Source organism: Antechinus flavipes, chromosome 5, assembly GCF_016432865.1.
Source record: "Antechinus flavipes isolate AdamAnt ecotype Samford, QLD, Australia chromosome 5, AdamAnt_v2, whole genome shotgun sequence".
Lineage (NCBI taxonomy): Eukaryota > Metazoa > Chordata > Mammalia > Dasyuromorphia > Dasyuridae > Antechinus > Antechinus flavipes.
Window position 1 is genome coordinate 286,317,602 of NC_067402.1, and position 11,634 is coordinate 286,329,235.

At 57.3% G+C, this 11,634-nt stretch overlaps 1 protein-coding gene across 1 annotated transcript; it reads right to left on the bottom strand.

Moving 5' to 3' along the window:
* Positions 1–24: 24 nt before the first annotated feature.
* On the bottom strand, positions 25–9,741 carry SLC16A8 (solute carrier family 16 member 8). Its single transcript, XM_051962510.1, has 6 exons — positions 9,473–9,741; positions 8,923–9,066; positions 7,061–7,879; positions 6,640–6,862; positions 6,281–6,467; positions 25–234 (listed from the first exon to the last, which is right to left on the bottom strand). The coding sequence occupies exons 1-6, from the start codon at positions 9,687–9,689 to the stop codon at positions 25–27; spliced, it is 1,800 nt and encodes a 599-aa protein (XP_051818470.1). The 5' UTR covers positions 9,690–9,741.
* Positions 9,742–11,634: the final 1,893 nt, after the last annotated feature.

Genomic DNA, 11,634 nt, shown 5'->3' on the forward strand with positions numbered 1-11,634 from the left:
AACGCAGGGCCTCCGAACTCCGCCTTAACTGAGCGGGCCCTGCCCGGCCTCCTCCCTGCTCCCTGCCCCCCAGGTCTGGGCTGGGGGCCACTCCGCTCCCCAGCCTCCTGCTGGCCCCGCCTGCCGACTGCTCCCCGCGACGGCAGTGCTCCCTGTGACACCAGTGTTCCCCGCGATGGCAGTGCTCCCCGCAATGGCAGTGCTCCCTGTCATCCCCAGGCGCCCGCCATGTCTCTAAAAAAAAAGAAAAGACGTTTTTATTGATGCCTTTTGTTTTTCCTATCCCGTTCACCCACTTTGTGTATCTCCCCATCGATCCCTCCGCGTCAGGGAAAGGAGCAGCTGGGTAAAGCCGGCGCCCCCGACCGCATCAGCGGCAGACACGCCTCTGAGCAAGAGGGCAGGCACGTCTCCCCCCCCCCCCCCCAACCACACGTGGCCGTTACCTGTCTAACGTTTTAAAAGCTTTCTCCATGCGTTGTGTCTTGTTACGTTACCATGGCTCCCCGCTCTGACGCCCACAATGCACTGGGGCCTTCCTAGCTCTTATTTACGGTTTTGCAGCCTTCCCTTGAAGGCTGATTTTGTGGTGGTTCTTTCCATTCACATCGTTGTCTCTCTGTGTAGTTTGTTCTTTCGGCCTTGCTGATTTCTTCCTGCATCAGTGCTTCCCATCTTCCCAGGCTTCTCAGTATTCACTCCCCCACAGTCCTTAGCAGCCGAATCTTGCCCCGTGGAAGATTTGGTTCAACCATTGCCCTGCTGGGGGACATCGACTTGGTTTCCAATTCTTAGCTGTCACAAAAAGAGAGTCTTCATTAATGATCCCCTCCTTAATAAACATAGGAAAGGAGTCTCAGGATCAAAGGGGATGGACAATTTTTAAATTAATGATCCCCTACTTAATAAACATAGGAAGAGAGTCTCAGAACCAAAGGGAGTGGACTTTTTTTTTAAATTAATGATCTCCTTCTTAATAAACATAGTAAGAGTCTCAGGACCAAAAGGAGTGGACATTTTTTTAAATTAATGATCTCTTAAACATAGGAAGAGTATTAGCATCAAATGAGGTGGACATTTTTTAAATTAATAATCTCCTTAATAAACATGAGAGTCTCAGGACCAATGTGGGCATTTTTTCTTATTAATGATCTCCTTATAAATATAGGACTAAAATCTCAGAGTCAATGGGGGTGGACATTTTAGTTCAGTTGCATAATTCTACATTATTTTTCCTAATTTTCCTAAATTTCCTAAAAATTCCTAAGAATTTTCCTAATTTCCTAATAATTCCTAAAATTCCTAATTTCCTAATTCCTAATAATTCCTAATTCTTATACTGATTCACAGCACCACCAATAATGTAGTATGCTTCTCTTCCCATAATTCCTCAGCTTCGATTATTCCCACCTTCTCCCATCTCTGCCAGTTTTCTAGGTGTGAGGTCAAACTCGGGGTAGTTTTGTTTTGTATTGTTCTTAGTGAGTTGGAACCTTCTTTCTTGTGGTCATTGAGAACTGGCAATTTTTTGGAGAACTTTGTTCACATCCTCGGATTACCTACTTTTGGGGGGGGATAGCTTTGGGTTTTATAGAAACACGTGGATGTTACATGTCTTGAGTTCAAGTGCTTATCAGAAAATTTGCTTTAAAGTGCTGCTTTGTAGATTCATTAGTTTTGTTTTTCCAGGAGCTTTCCTTTGATTAGCTTTGGGTTTTATTTTCACACACACACACACACACACACACACACACACACACACACACTCACTCACTTACTATGTATCTTGGGTACAAAGCACTTATCAGAACAATTTGCTATAAAGTGCTGCTTGTAGGTGTTAAGGGACTGATCAGTTCCCTGAGAGCCTCCACAGCTGTGGATCATAGCATCTGAAGGAGTTGCAGGGTAGCCTGGGCTGACGCAGGTGTTGCAGACAGGGAAGGAGATAAATTGGAGGCAGAGGGAAGAGGAGAGAGGTCAGACAACGCAACGGTCTCTCGGCCAGAGAGTTCAGAGAACAGCAGCTGCCTCTCAGTCTCCTTGTATCATCCTCTCCCAAGAGGAGATCCATTCTGGGTGGGATCTCCAGCAGCCACTGTCAGGTGGCTCCTGGTAGCACATGTAGGTCCGTCAGTTTTGTTTTTCCAGAAGCTTTCCTCTGATTTAAAGCTTTGGTTTTTATTTATATATACATCTCTCTCTCTCTCTCTTTCTCTGTCTGTCTGTCTGTCTCTCTCTGTCTGTCTCTCTTTCTCTGTCTGTCTTTCTCTCTCTGTGTCTCTCTCTTGTCTGTCTCTCTTTCTCTGTCTGTCTGTCTCTCTCTCTCTGTCTTTCTCTGTCTATCTCTCTGTGTGTGTGTATATATATATATGTGTATACACACACACACACACACACACACACAGATGTTATATATCTTGGGTACAAAGTGCTTATCAGAAAAATTTGCTATAAAGTGATGATTGTAGATATGTTAGTTTTGTTTTTACAGCAGTTTTCCAGTTCCAAATCAAAGTGATCTACCTTGTCTTTTGTAATTGCCTCTATCTTTTGTTTGATTAAAAATACGTCTCCTGCCTGTAGCTATGAAAGGTACCATCGGTTTCCCTTCTTCTGATTATGGTCGTTTTCCATTCAGAAGGTCTTGGGGAGTATGGGGGGAGATTTCGGCCCACGCCTGGTTTCTGCCAGACTGCTCTCCAGTTTGCCCAGCGATTTTGATCAAATAGGGAGGTCTTTCCTAAGGACTTGATTTTAGAGTATCTCGTCTAGTCCGATACATTAATCCACTTTGAACAGTAATTTTCTATTTGGGTTTTTCCCCACGTACGTTGTTATAGCTGTAGATAATATTTTCTTGGATCTACTCGGCGTCTGTTCCTAACACAAGTTTTTCTGTACTTCCCGTTCAGATTTGTTATTTCTCACGGCACGGTGCTGTTCCACTTAACACTTTGATTACCAGACCTCCCTCTTCCAAGGAAATCTCACCGTGAAAGTCTCCCCCCTTGCCTCACTTGTAACCCAAAGTCAGCGCTCCCAGGATGGCCCATGGGGCTTGGATTTGGGAAGGGTTCTAGAAGAGCCCAAACTTTCCCCTGATCTCAGAGGCCCAGGACTTGAGTCCTTTTTTTTTTTTTTTTTTTTTTGGCCATTTCCTTCTTTGGGGACCTTTGGCACATTACCTCTCTGACCTCAGTTTTTTTGGCCTGAAATGAGGGATTAGACCAGATGATCCCAAGATTCCAGCTCTAGATCTGTGCTTTTATTGGGTTTAGATCATCTGATCCAACTCCATTACTAGAGAAGGAAACGGGCCGGGGTGGTTGGCACTTGCCACATCCCCTCAGCTGGGAGTGAGCAGAGCTGTGAGACTCCCAGGCTCTCCTCCCTGTCCCTTAAAGTTTGGAGCTGAATACCGCAGAACTTGAACTAGAACCCAGACTTGGGGCTTCAGGCCCGTGAGGACTCCTGGACAGTTTTCCAGGATGGACTAGGAGGAAGCACAGACCCCAAATCAAACCCTCTAGTTCAAACCTGTTGGGAGCAGATTAGCTCTGCCTATCTAATGCCTCAGTGGTTAACCCTGTTAACCCCCGCTAACTGGTAGAAACCCCCCCAGAAATGAGGCATAAAATGAGAGAAGTGGGGTATAAAGAAAGAACTTCGGATTTGAAGTTGACAGAGTATCTGGTGAAGGCAGCCGTCCTGGTGGTGAAGATGGAAAGATGGCAGCCAGGGGGTCATATAAGTTAGGGGAACTCAGAATGGATTGAATAAATGGACCCAAGTTACAATTGATGATTGAATATAAGGCAGGGGGGTGGGGTTCCGCTAGATAGCCTCAAGAAACTATGTTTTTTTCATAACAGTGATGTTTTCACCCTTGCAGATGGATGACAGAAGGCTGGTTGACGTGGCTAATATTCTGGATGACTGATAGGATTTAAAAAAAAATCTAAGAATAGAAAAATGAACCAAGTCTAAATCAAATATAATTTAATAGCTATAAATGTAAACTCTTAGGCTCAGATTCCAAAATCAGTCACGTTGGCACCGAATGTGGCATATGCAGTGAATCAGGGATATTTTAGGATCAAATCTAGAACTGGAGATTTCAGAGATCATTTAATTGTCTCTTTTAAAGGTAAATTTTTATTTTCTTTTTTCCCCAATTATATGTATAAATCCTTATTTTCAAATAAGAATCTATCTTCCCCAACCCCATTGAGAAAGCAAGAAAAACAAGACTTTTTATTAAACACGTATGATGAAACAAAATATCGACCATGTTCTCCCCACCGTGTCTTAATCTTCACTCTTGAGTCCATCCCTACTTTTAGGAAGTGGGTATCTGGCCTGTTTGATCACAAATCTGGAATTGTGATTGGTCACATCACAGGCACTTGATTGATCAGAATTTCTCAGCCTTTTATACTTGTTTTCTTTACAGTGTTTGATCCTTTTATACACATTGTTCTCCTGGTCCTACTCCTTTCTCCATCGGCTCGTACACTTCCCAGGTTTCTCTTAAAACTGTCCCCTTCATCATTTCTTGATTCACACAGAGACTAACTGGTTTAGCTCTCCCTAATTGATTGTGTTTTATCTTTGCCACTGAAAAAACCAGCGCTGCTCTAAGTATGTTATAAATATAGATCCTTTCTCTCATTATTTGATCTCTTTAGTCAAAGGGTATCCACTGCTTAACAGTGTTTTGGCCGTAATATTCTGTTCAGAATAATTAGACCAGTCTATTGCTCCACCAAAAGTGCATTTACTTTTTTTTTAATTTATTTTTTACTTTTTTTTTAATTTAAAAGAAAATTTTTAAAATTAAAAAAATTTTTTTTTAATTTTAATTTTCCCCCACAGTGACTCCAGCATTTACCATTCCCTTCTTTGTTTTAACATGCATATTTCTATCAGTGGCTTTTAGTGTATTTTCACATGGATATTGATAGTCTGTGGCGTTGTTCCTAACCTTTGACCATTCCTCATTTGGGGAATGCACTTGAATGATTTCATCCAGTGAGGGCCACCCTTTACCCAAGCCCATACAGTGGCCCCCCTCAGAGGTGGCTCTTGGTGCCAGGTCTTTTGACTGCAGGAACTAGGGCGATTTCACTGTGCCCCAGGATGGGACGAAAATGAGCCAAAGTTTTTAGGAAACTGCGGGGTCATCATGTGGAACGGGGTGGTCGGAGCTCGAGCCCTGAGTGTTCCTGATCTCTGACCTGTCACATCTGAGCTAAGGAATTGTGCTCGGTTTCGGGCACCACATTTCGACCAGGACAATAATGACAGAGCGCTGCTTAATTTGATCCTCGAAAAAGTAGAAAATGCCCCCATTTTGCAGAGAAGGAAATAAGGAAGTGAGTTGTCCAAAGTCCTACAACTGGAGTCAGTGGGAGACATTGAAGCTGGGTGACCCTGTGATACTACTCTACCCGCGCAGGGGGTAGTGCCCGGGTGTGAACACCACACGGGGCTGGGGGAGTCATCTTGGTACCTGAAGGGCTCCCATAGAGAGGGAGAAACGTGTTCTGTTTGGCTCCCAAAGAACAAAGGGGGGGGCAGAATCTAGGATTAATAGAAAAAAAACTTCCCAAGAAGAGCATCCGAGAGCAGATGGACTGTGCTGGTGAGTGTGGGTCTTTGTCACTGGAGGGCAGCGCCTTGTGGGCCAGGGGTGTCAAACTCAAATAGAAGTGGGCCGCCACAGGCAGCCTGGAGGGGGGGGGGCGCAGCTGTGTTCTGTTGTGTTTTTATCAAATTTATCGACTATTTTCCAATCGCATTATCTGGTTCGGGCAGCAGCTTTTGAGCCCTGCGGAGGATTCTTGTTCAGCGCGGGGCTGAGGCCTGGGGCCCATGGGTGGGGACTGATTTGCCCGAGGTCCCTTGGCCTGGTGAACCCGTGTCTCGCCTCGAGAGGACTCTGGTCTTGGGGCTATTTCTGCCATGGGCCTGAGGATGGAGAGAGGATGGTTCCTCCCTTCCCTTCCCCCCCACTATGGAGGGTGTTCAGACTGAGCAAATGGCTTCGCTTAATTGGGATCTTCCCTGGTTTTGGACCCAAGAAAGCACGAGACACAGACCTTCTGTTCCGGACCAGGCCCTTGCAATGAGAGCCCGAGTCCTGCCGCTTACGGTCTCTTGGGCAGAAGAGTGGGGCAGCCCCGGGCAGCAGGCCCCTCTGGGCCCTGGTTCTGTCATTAACGTGGGCCATGGCCTCCTCCCCCCTCCCCAGGCTTTTATGACTGGGCCCTCCTACCCGTCCGTTCCGGGAGCCGAGGATGAGAGCTGCGTCCCGCCCTGGGACAAGCATTGGAGGGGGCGGCCCCGAGGCAGCCCAGGCTGATGTAACCCCCGGTCCTGCTGGGACCTGGGGGCTCTGGTTAGCTCTGGGCGTCCCAGGAGCCGGGACCCCGGGGGGAGTCCCCACAAGAGAGCAGCTGCGCCTGCGTCAGTGACAAGGGGCATGGGGGGCTCCCCCTCCTCCCCCAGGAGCCCCCTCCCGTCCCCGCGTCTCCGAGGCTAGAACACGCCCTTGCCCACAGTCTCCGTGGAGCCCCCCAGCACGGGCTTCCTCTCCTCCTCCTCCTCCTCGGCCTGCTCCCGCTCGGGGCCCACGTGGTTCTCCTGGGCGGCGGCGGCGGCGGGGCAGCCGGGCTCCCCGTCCGACTCGGCCTCCCCCGCGTCCCCGGCCCCGGGATGGTCTGGGGCCGGCGGGGGTCTCGGGGCCTCCTCAGGCAGCAGTAGGTGGCCGTGGCCAGGAAGAGGGCGGACAGGAGCACCTCGGAGCCCGCCAGGTAGAAGATGATCTCGTAGTTCTTGAGGGCGTCCACCAGGCGACCTGCAGGGAGTGGGACCCGCGTCACGGCCCGCACGGACCCCCCCCCCGCCCTCCCCCGCAGCTGGGCCGGAGCCCGAGGCCGTTCCCAGGCAACCTCAGGGAGGGCGCCCGGCCGCCTGCTGGCCCGGCTCGGACACCGCGCTCCCGGGGGCGCGAGGGCTCAGACCCGAGAACCGGCCCCGGGAGGGGGACACGTACCCGCCGAGGGGGGCCCGATGAGCACCGCCACGGCCTCCACCAGCAGCACCAGGCCGATGGCGCTGGGGAATCGGGGCGCCCCGACGGTGGCCATGAGCACCTCGAACTGCAGGGCGCCCACCATGCCGTAGGAGAGGCCGAAGGCCACGCAGAAGCCCACCAGGGCGCCGTAGGAGCGGGCGCGGGCGCTGCACACGTCGGTCAGCCCGTTGGCCAGCATGGCCAGGCTGAAGAGGTAGGTGACGTGGGGCCGGACCCGGGCCAGCCCGGCCAGGGCCCCGCAGGCCGGCCGCGCCACGATGTCCACGAAGCCGATGACCGAGAGGAGGAAGGCGGCCTCGGCGTCGGGCACGCCCGCGTCCTTGGCGTAGTTGACCAGCATGATGGTGGGCACAAACAGCCCCAGCACCAGGATGAACTTGGCCACGGCGTAGACCACGAAGCCCCGGTCGGTGAAGACGGACAGGTCCAGCAGCCGCTTCCCGCGCCGCCGCCCGGGGCTCCCCGGCGGCTTCCGGCCCGGCTCCAGGGGCAGCATCTCCCTGGCTTCCTCCTGGGCCCCGCCCCGAGCCCCGGGACCCCCGGGCAGGGGCCTCATGACGGCCCCGCACGTGCAGCAGTTCAGCAGCAGCCCCCCCATGAGCAGGAAGCCCCCGCGCCAGCCGAAGCGCTCCAGCAGCACCTGGCCCAGCGGAGACAGGGCCGACAGGAAGACGGGGCTGCCCGCCGCCGCCAGCCCGTTGGCCAGGGGCCGCCGCCGGTCAAAGTAGAGGCCCAGCATGATGAGCGAGGGCTGGAAGTTGAGGGCCATGCCCAGGCCTGAGGGTCAGAGGGGGAGGGCCGTGGTCAGTGGGGGAGGGAGCGGCTCCGGGAGCCGGGGGGGGGGGGGTCCCACCCGCTCTGCCCTCGGGCTTTGGGGAGCCACTGGGGGGTCGCCACCAGCCTGGAGGGGAGAGCGCTAGAACTGAAAGTCGGGCACGGGCATTGATTAGGCCCCGACGGCGTGCAGGCTCAAACGCCCCTTCTAGAGGTGAATCAGGGCAGCAGGGAGAGGGCCCGGGGCCCTGACTCCCAGGGGCTCAGAGACCCCTCATCCAGCCCGAGACCTCCTGACTCCCAGGGGCTCGGAGACCCCCCGCCCAGCCCGAGACCCCCCCCCAAATCCCAGGGGCTCAGAGACCCCTCATCCAGCCTGAGACCCCCCCAAATCCCAGGGGCTCGGAGACCCCCCATCCAGCCCGAGACCCCCCCCAAATCCCAGGGGCTCAGAGACCCCCCATCCAGCCCGAGACCCCCCCGACTCCCAGGGGCTCAGAGACCCCCCATCCAGCCCGAGACCCCCCCCAACTCCCAGGGGCTCAGAGACCCCCCATCCAGCCCGAGACCCCCCCCAACTCCCAGGGGCTCAGAGACCCCCCATCCAGCCCGAGACCTCCCCGACTCCCAGGGGCTCGGAGACCCCCCGCCCAGCCCGAGACCCCCCCGACTCCCAGGGGCTCAGAGACCCCACATCCAGCCCGAGACCCCCTGACTCCCAGGGGCTCAGAGACCCCTCATCCAGCCCGAGACCTCCCCGACTCCCAGGGGCTCAGAGACCCCTCATCCAGCCCGAGACCTCCCCGACTCCCAGGGGCTCAGAGATCCCTCATCCAGCCCGAGACCCCCTGACTCCCAGGGGCTCGGAGACCCCCCGCCCAGCCCGAGACCTCCCTGACTCCCAGGGGCTCGGAGACCCCCCCGACTCCCAGGGGCTCAGAGACCCCCCGCCCAGCCCGAGACCTCCCTGACTCCCAGGGGCTCGGAGACCCCCCGCCCAGCCCGAGACCCCCACAGGCACGGGAAGGGAGGGCGCCAGGACTGACCCGTGAGCACGCCGGCCGTGAGGTAGAGCTCCACGAGGCTGCGGGTGAAGGAGGCCAGGACCATCCCGGCCGAGGCCAGCAGGCCCCCCGCCAGCATCACCGGCCGGCAGCCAAACTGGTTGACCAGGATGCTGGACACGGGCCCTGCGGGGGAGGGGGCAGGTGAGGTTGGGGGGCTTGGCGGGGTCACTCCCCTCACGTCTAAGGCAAAATTGGAATTCGGGACCCCCTGGCCCGGGGGGGGGCCTGGGTGTGCTCCAGGGAGGACGGCCCCTGGGGAGTGGGGGGCAGGTCCCCCCTCGGGAGAGGAGTCGGGGAGGCCCGGCTTGGGCTGGCCGGGGTGCGGGCTGAGGGTCAGAGGGGTGGGGGTCCCCAGCAGGAACTTGGGGGCCAGAGGGTAACAGTCTAACCGTGCTCAGAGCTCGGGGGCTCTAGCGGGGGCCGAGGAGACGCGGGGGCGTGGAGGAGAAACGAGGGCTCCCCGGGCCGGGACGGGAGGCTGGGGGTCCCGGGGCCGGGCACAGGGCGGAAGGCAGGGGCGCCCGCAGACCTGTGCCGTAGAGCATGGCCAGCATGATGGAGGAGATCCAGGCCGTGTCGCTGTAGCCCACGCCGAAGTCCCGCATGAGCGCCTTGAAGTACACGCTGACCGCCTTGGGGAACGCGTAGGAGAAGCCCGTCACCACGAAGCAGCCGAGCAGCACCGCCCAGCCCCAGCCTCCGTCCGGGGCCGCGCCCGCCCGCTCGGAAGGGCCTCCGGCCCCCATCGCCGGCCGCTGCGGGCAGAGAGGGGCCGGTGAGGGAACCGAGGGGCCTGGGGGAGCCCGAGCGAGCGCGAGGACCTGAGGCCCCCCCGTGGGGGCTGAGAAAGGCTGAGGGTGCCCCCGTCCCCCATTCCCTGCCTGGAAGGATGTGGGGGGGCCTCGGATCCCACTCCTGACGCCGGCGCTCTTGGCAAGGCCGTTCCCCCCCAGCCTCGAGTCTCCTCTGCTTCTCGAGTTCTCCCCGGCTCCGGGGGTTCTCAGGAGAGACTCTCTGGGCCTCAGTTTCCCCAGATGTAAAATGGTCTCACTGGCTGAAGCCCCCCGCGCCCCCCCCCATTCCGGATTGCTCCGGTTCTGGTCCCTGTTTCTGGAATGTTGCAGACTGACCACGGCCTTCAGACCCGGGACCGGGCGGGGGGATGCTCTGGTCCCGAGGCCCCACTGCCTTCCCTCCTGGCCCAGCATCCTCTGGGGCTTCACTGGCAGGGACTGCCGGGGGCCTCCGGTGTGGGCTCTGCACCTGCTCCAAGCGCTCCCGAGTCGGGGGGACGTGGGAGAGGGGGCAGGGAAGCAGCTGGTGGGCCTGGGGGCTCGAGAAGCAGGGCCGGGGTGGGCGCCCTTTTCTGGGACCAGAAACGCAGAACGACGACTGACTGGCCCCGTCCCCTTGGGGGGCCCTGTCTGCATGCACCCCTTTCGGCTCTTCCTGTCAGTGACAGAGCCCCCGGCTCCTGGTGCTCCCTGGGAGCTCGCTGCTCCCGAGACCCCCCCGGCCCCTTCTCTAAGGGCCTTCCACACCCAGACACCTTGGGCTGCGGCCCACCCTCCGCGTCTCGCAGCCATCATCACTCGGCAATTCTCTCCCCTCCCTTCACTCCATCCCGCAGGGACTCGAGTCCTCCTCATCCCAGGGGGCTCAAGTCCTCCCCGTCCCGTGGGGGCTCAAGTCCTCCCCCTCCCAGGGGGCTCAAGTCCTCCCCGTCCCAGGGGGCTCGAGTCCTCCCCGTCCCAGGGGGCTCGAGTCCTCCCCGTCCCATGGGGGCTCGAGTTCTCTCCGTCCCATGGGGGCTCAAGTTCTCTCCATCCCATGGGGGCTCAAGTTCTCTCCATCCCATGGGGGCGCGAGTCCTCCCTGTCCCAGGGGGCTGGAGTCCTCCCTGTCCCAGGGGGCTCAAGTTCTCCCCATCCTGTGGGGGCTCAAGTCCTCCCCGTCCCAGGGGGCTCGAGTCCTCCCCGTCCCAGGGGGCTCGAGTCCTCCCCGTCCCAGGGGGCTCGAGTCCTCCCCGTCCCATGGGGGCGTGAGTCCTCCCCGTCCCATGGGGGCGCGAGTCCTCCCTGTCCCAGGGGGCTGGAGTCCTCCCTGTCCCAGGGGGCTCAAGTCCTCCCCATCCTGTGGGGGCTCAAGTCCTCCCCGTCCCAGGGGGCTCAAGTCCTCCCCATCCTGTGGGGGCTCAAGTCCTCCCCGTCCCAGGGGGCTCGAGTTCACACTATGGAGGCTCAGATTCACTCCATCCTATGGAAACAAGTTCTCCCCGAACGATGGAGATGCTTCTTTCTGTTGTCTCGGGACCTCCCGGGAGCCCCCCCCTGCCCTGCCCCCGCCCCTCCCGCCGGACACCGGCCCGGGGAGGTTGGCTGTGACAGAGACCCCCCCCCCCCGCCTGTCCCGGGCTTCAGGACCCCCGCCCGCAGCTGCCCAAACGTCTGAGATAAAAGGTTCTTGTTCCTGTTTTCCAGAGATGGTAACTGAGGTTCGAACCAACCCCAGGCTCAGCGGGGCCTTTTTCCCGATGGGAGAGGAGGGTGGGAGGCGGGAGAGGAGCGGACTCGGGCCGAGGCGGGCGCCCGCGGGGGCCGCGCCCCGTGCCCAGCTCTCTGCTGCGAGGCGGAGGCAGATTCTGGTTAAGCTCAGACAAACATGGGACGGCTCCGAAGCGGAGGTTTTGCT

Coding starts and splice junctions, on each gene's coding strand:
- SLC16A8 (XM_051962510.1), bottom strand. CDS start 9,689: ATGGGGGCCGGAGGCCCTTCCGAGCGGGCGGGCGCGGCCCCGGACGGA. Junction 9,067..9,472: donor GGCCATGCTCTACGGCACAG/GTCTGCGGGCGC, acceptor CCTCCCCCGCAG/GGCCCGTGTCCAGCATCCTG. Junction 6,863..7,060: donor CATCGGGCCCCCCTCGGCGG/GTACGTGTCCCC, acceptor CACTCCCTGCAG/GTCGCCTGGTGGACGCCCTC.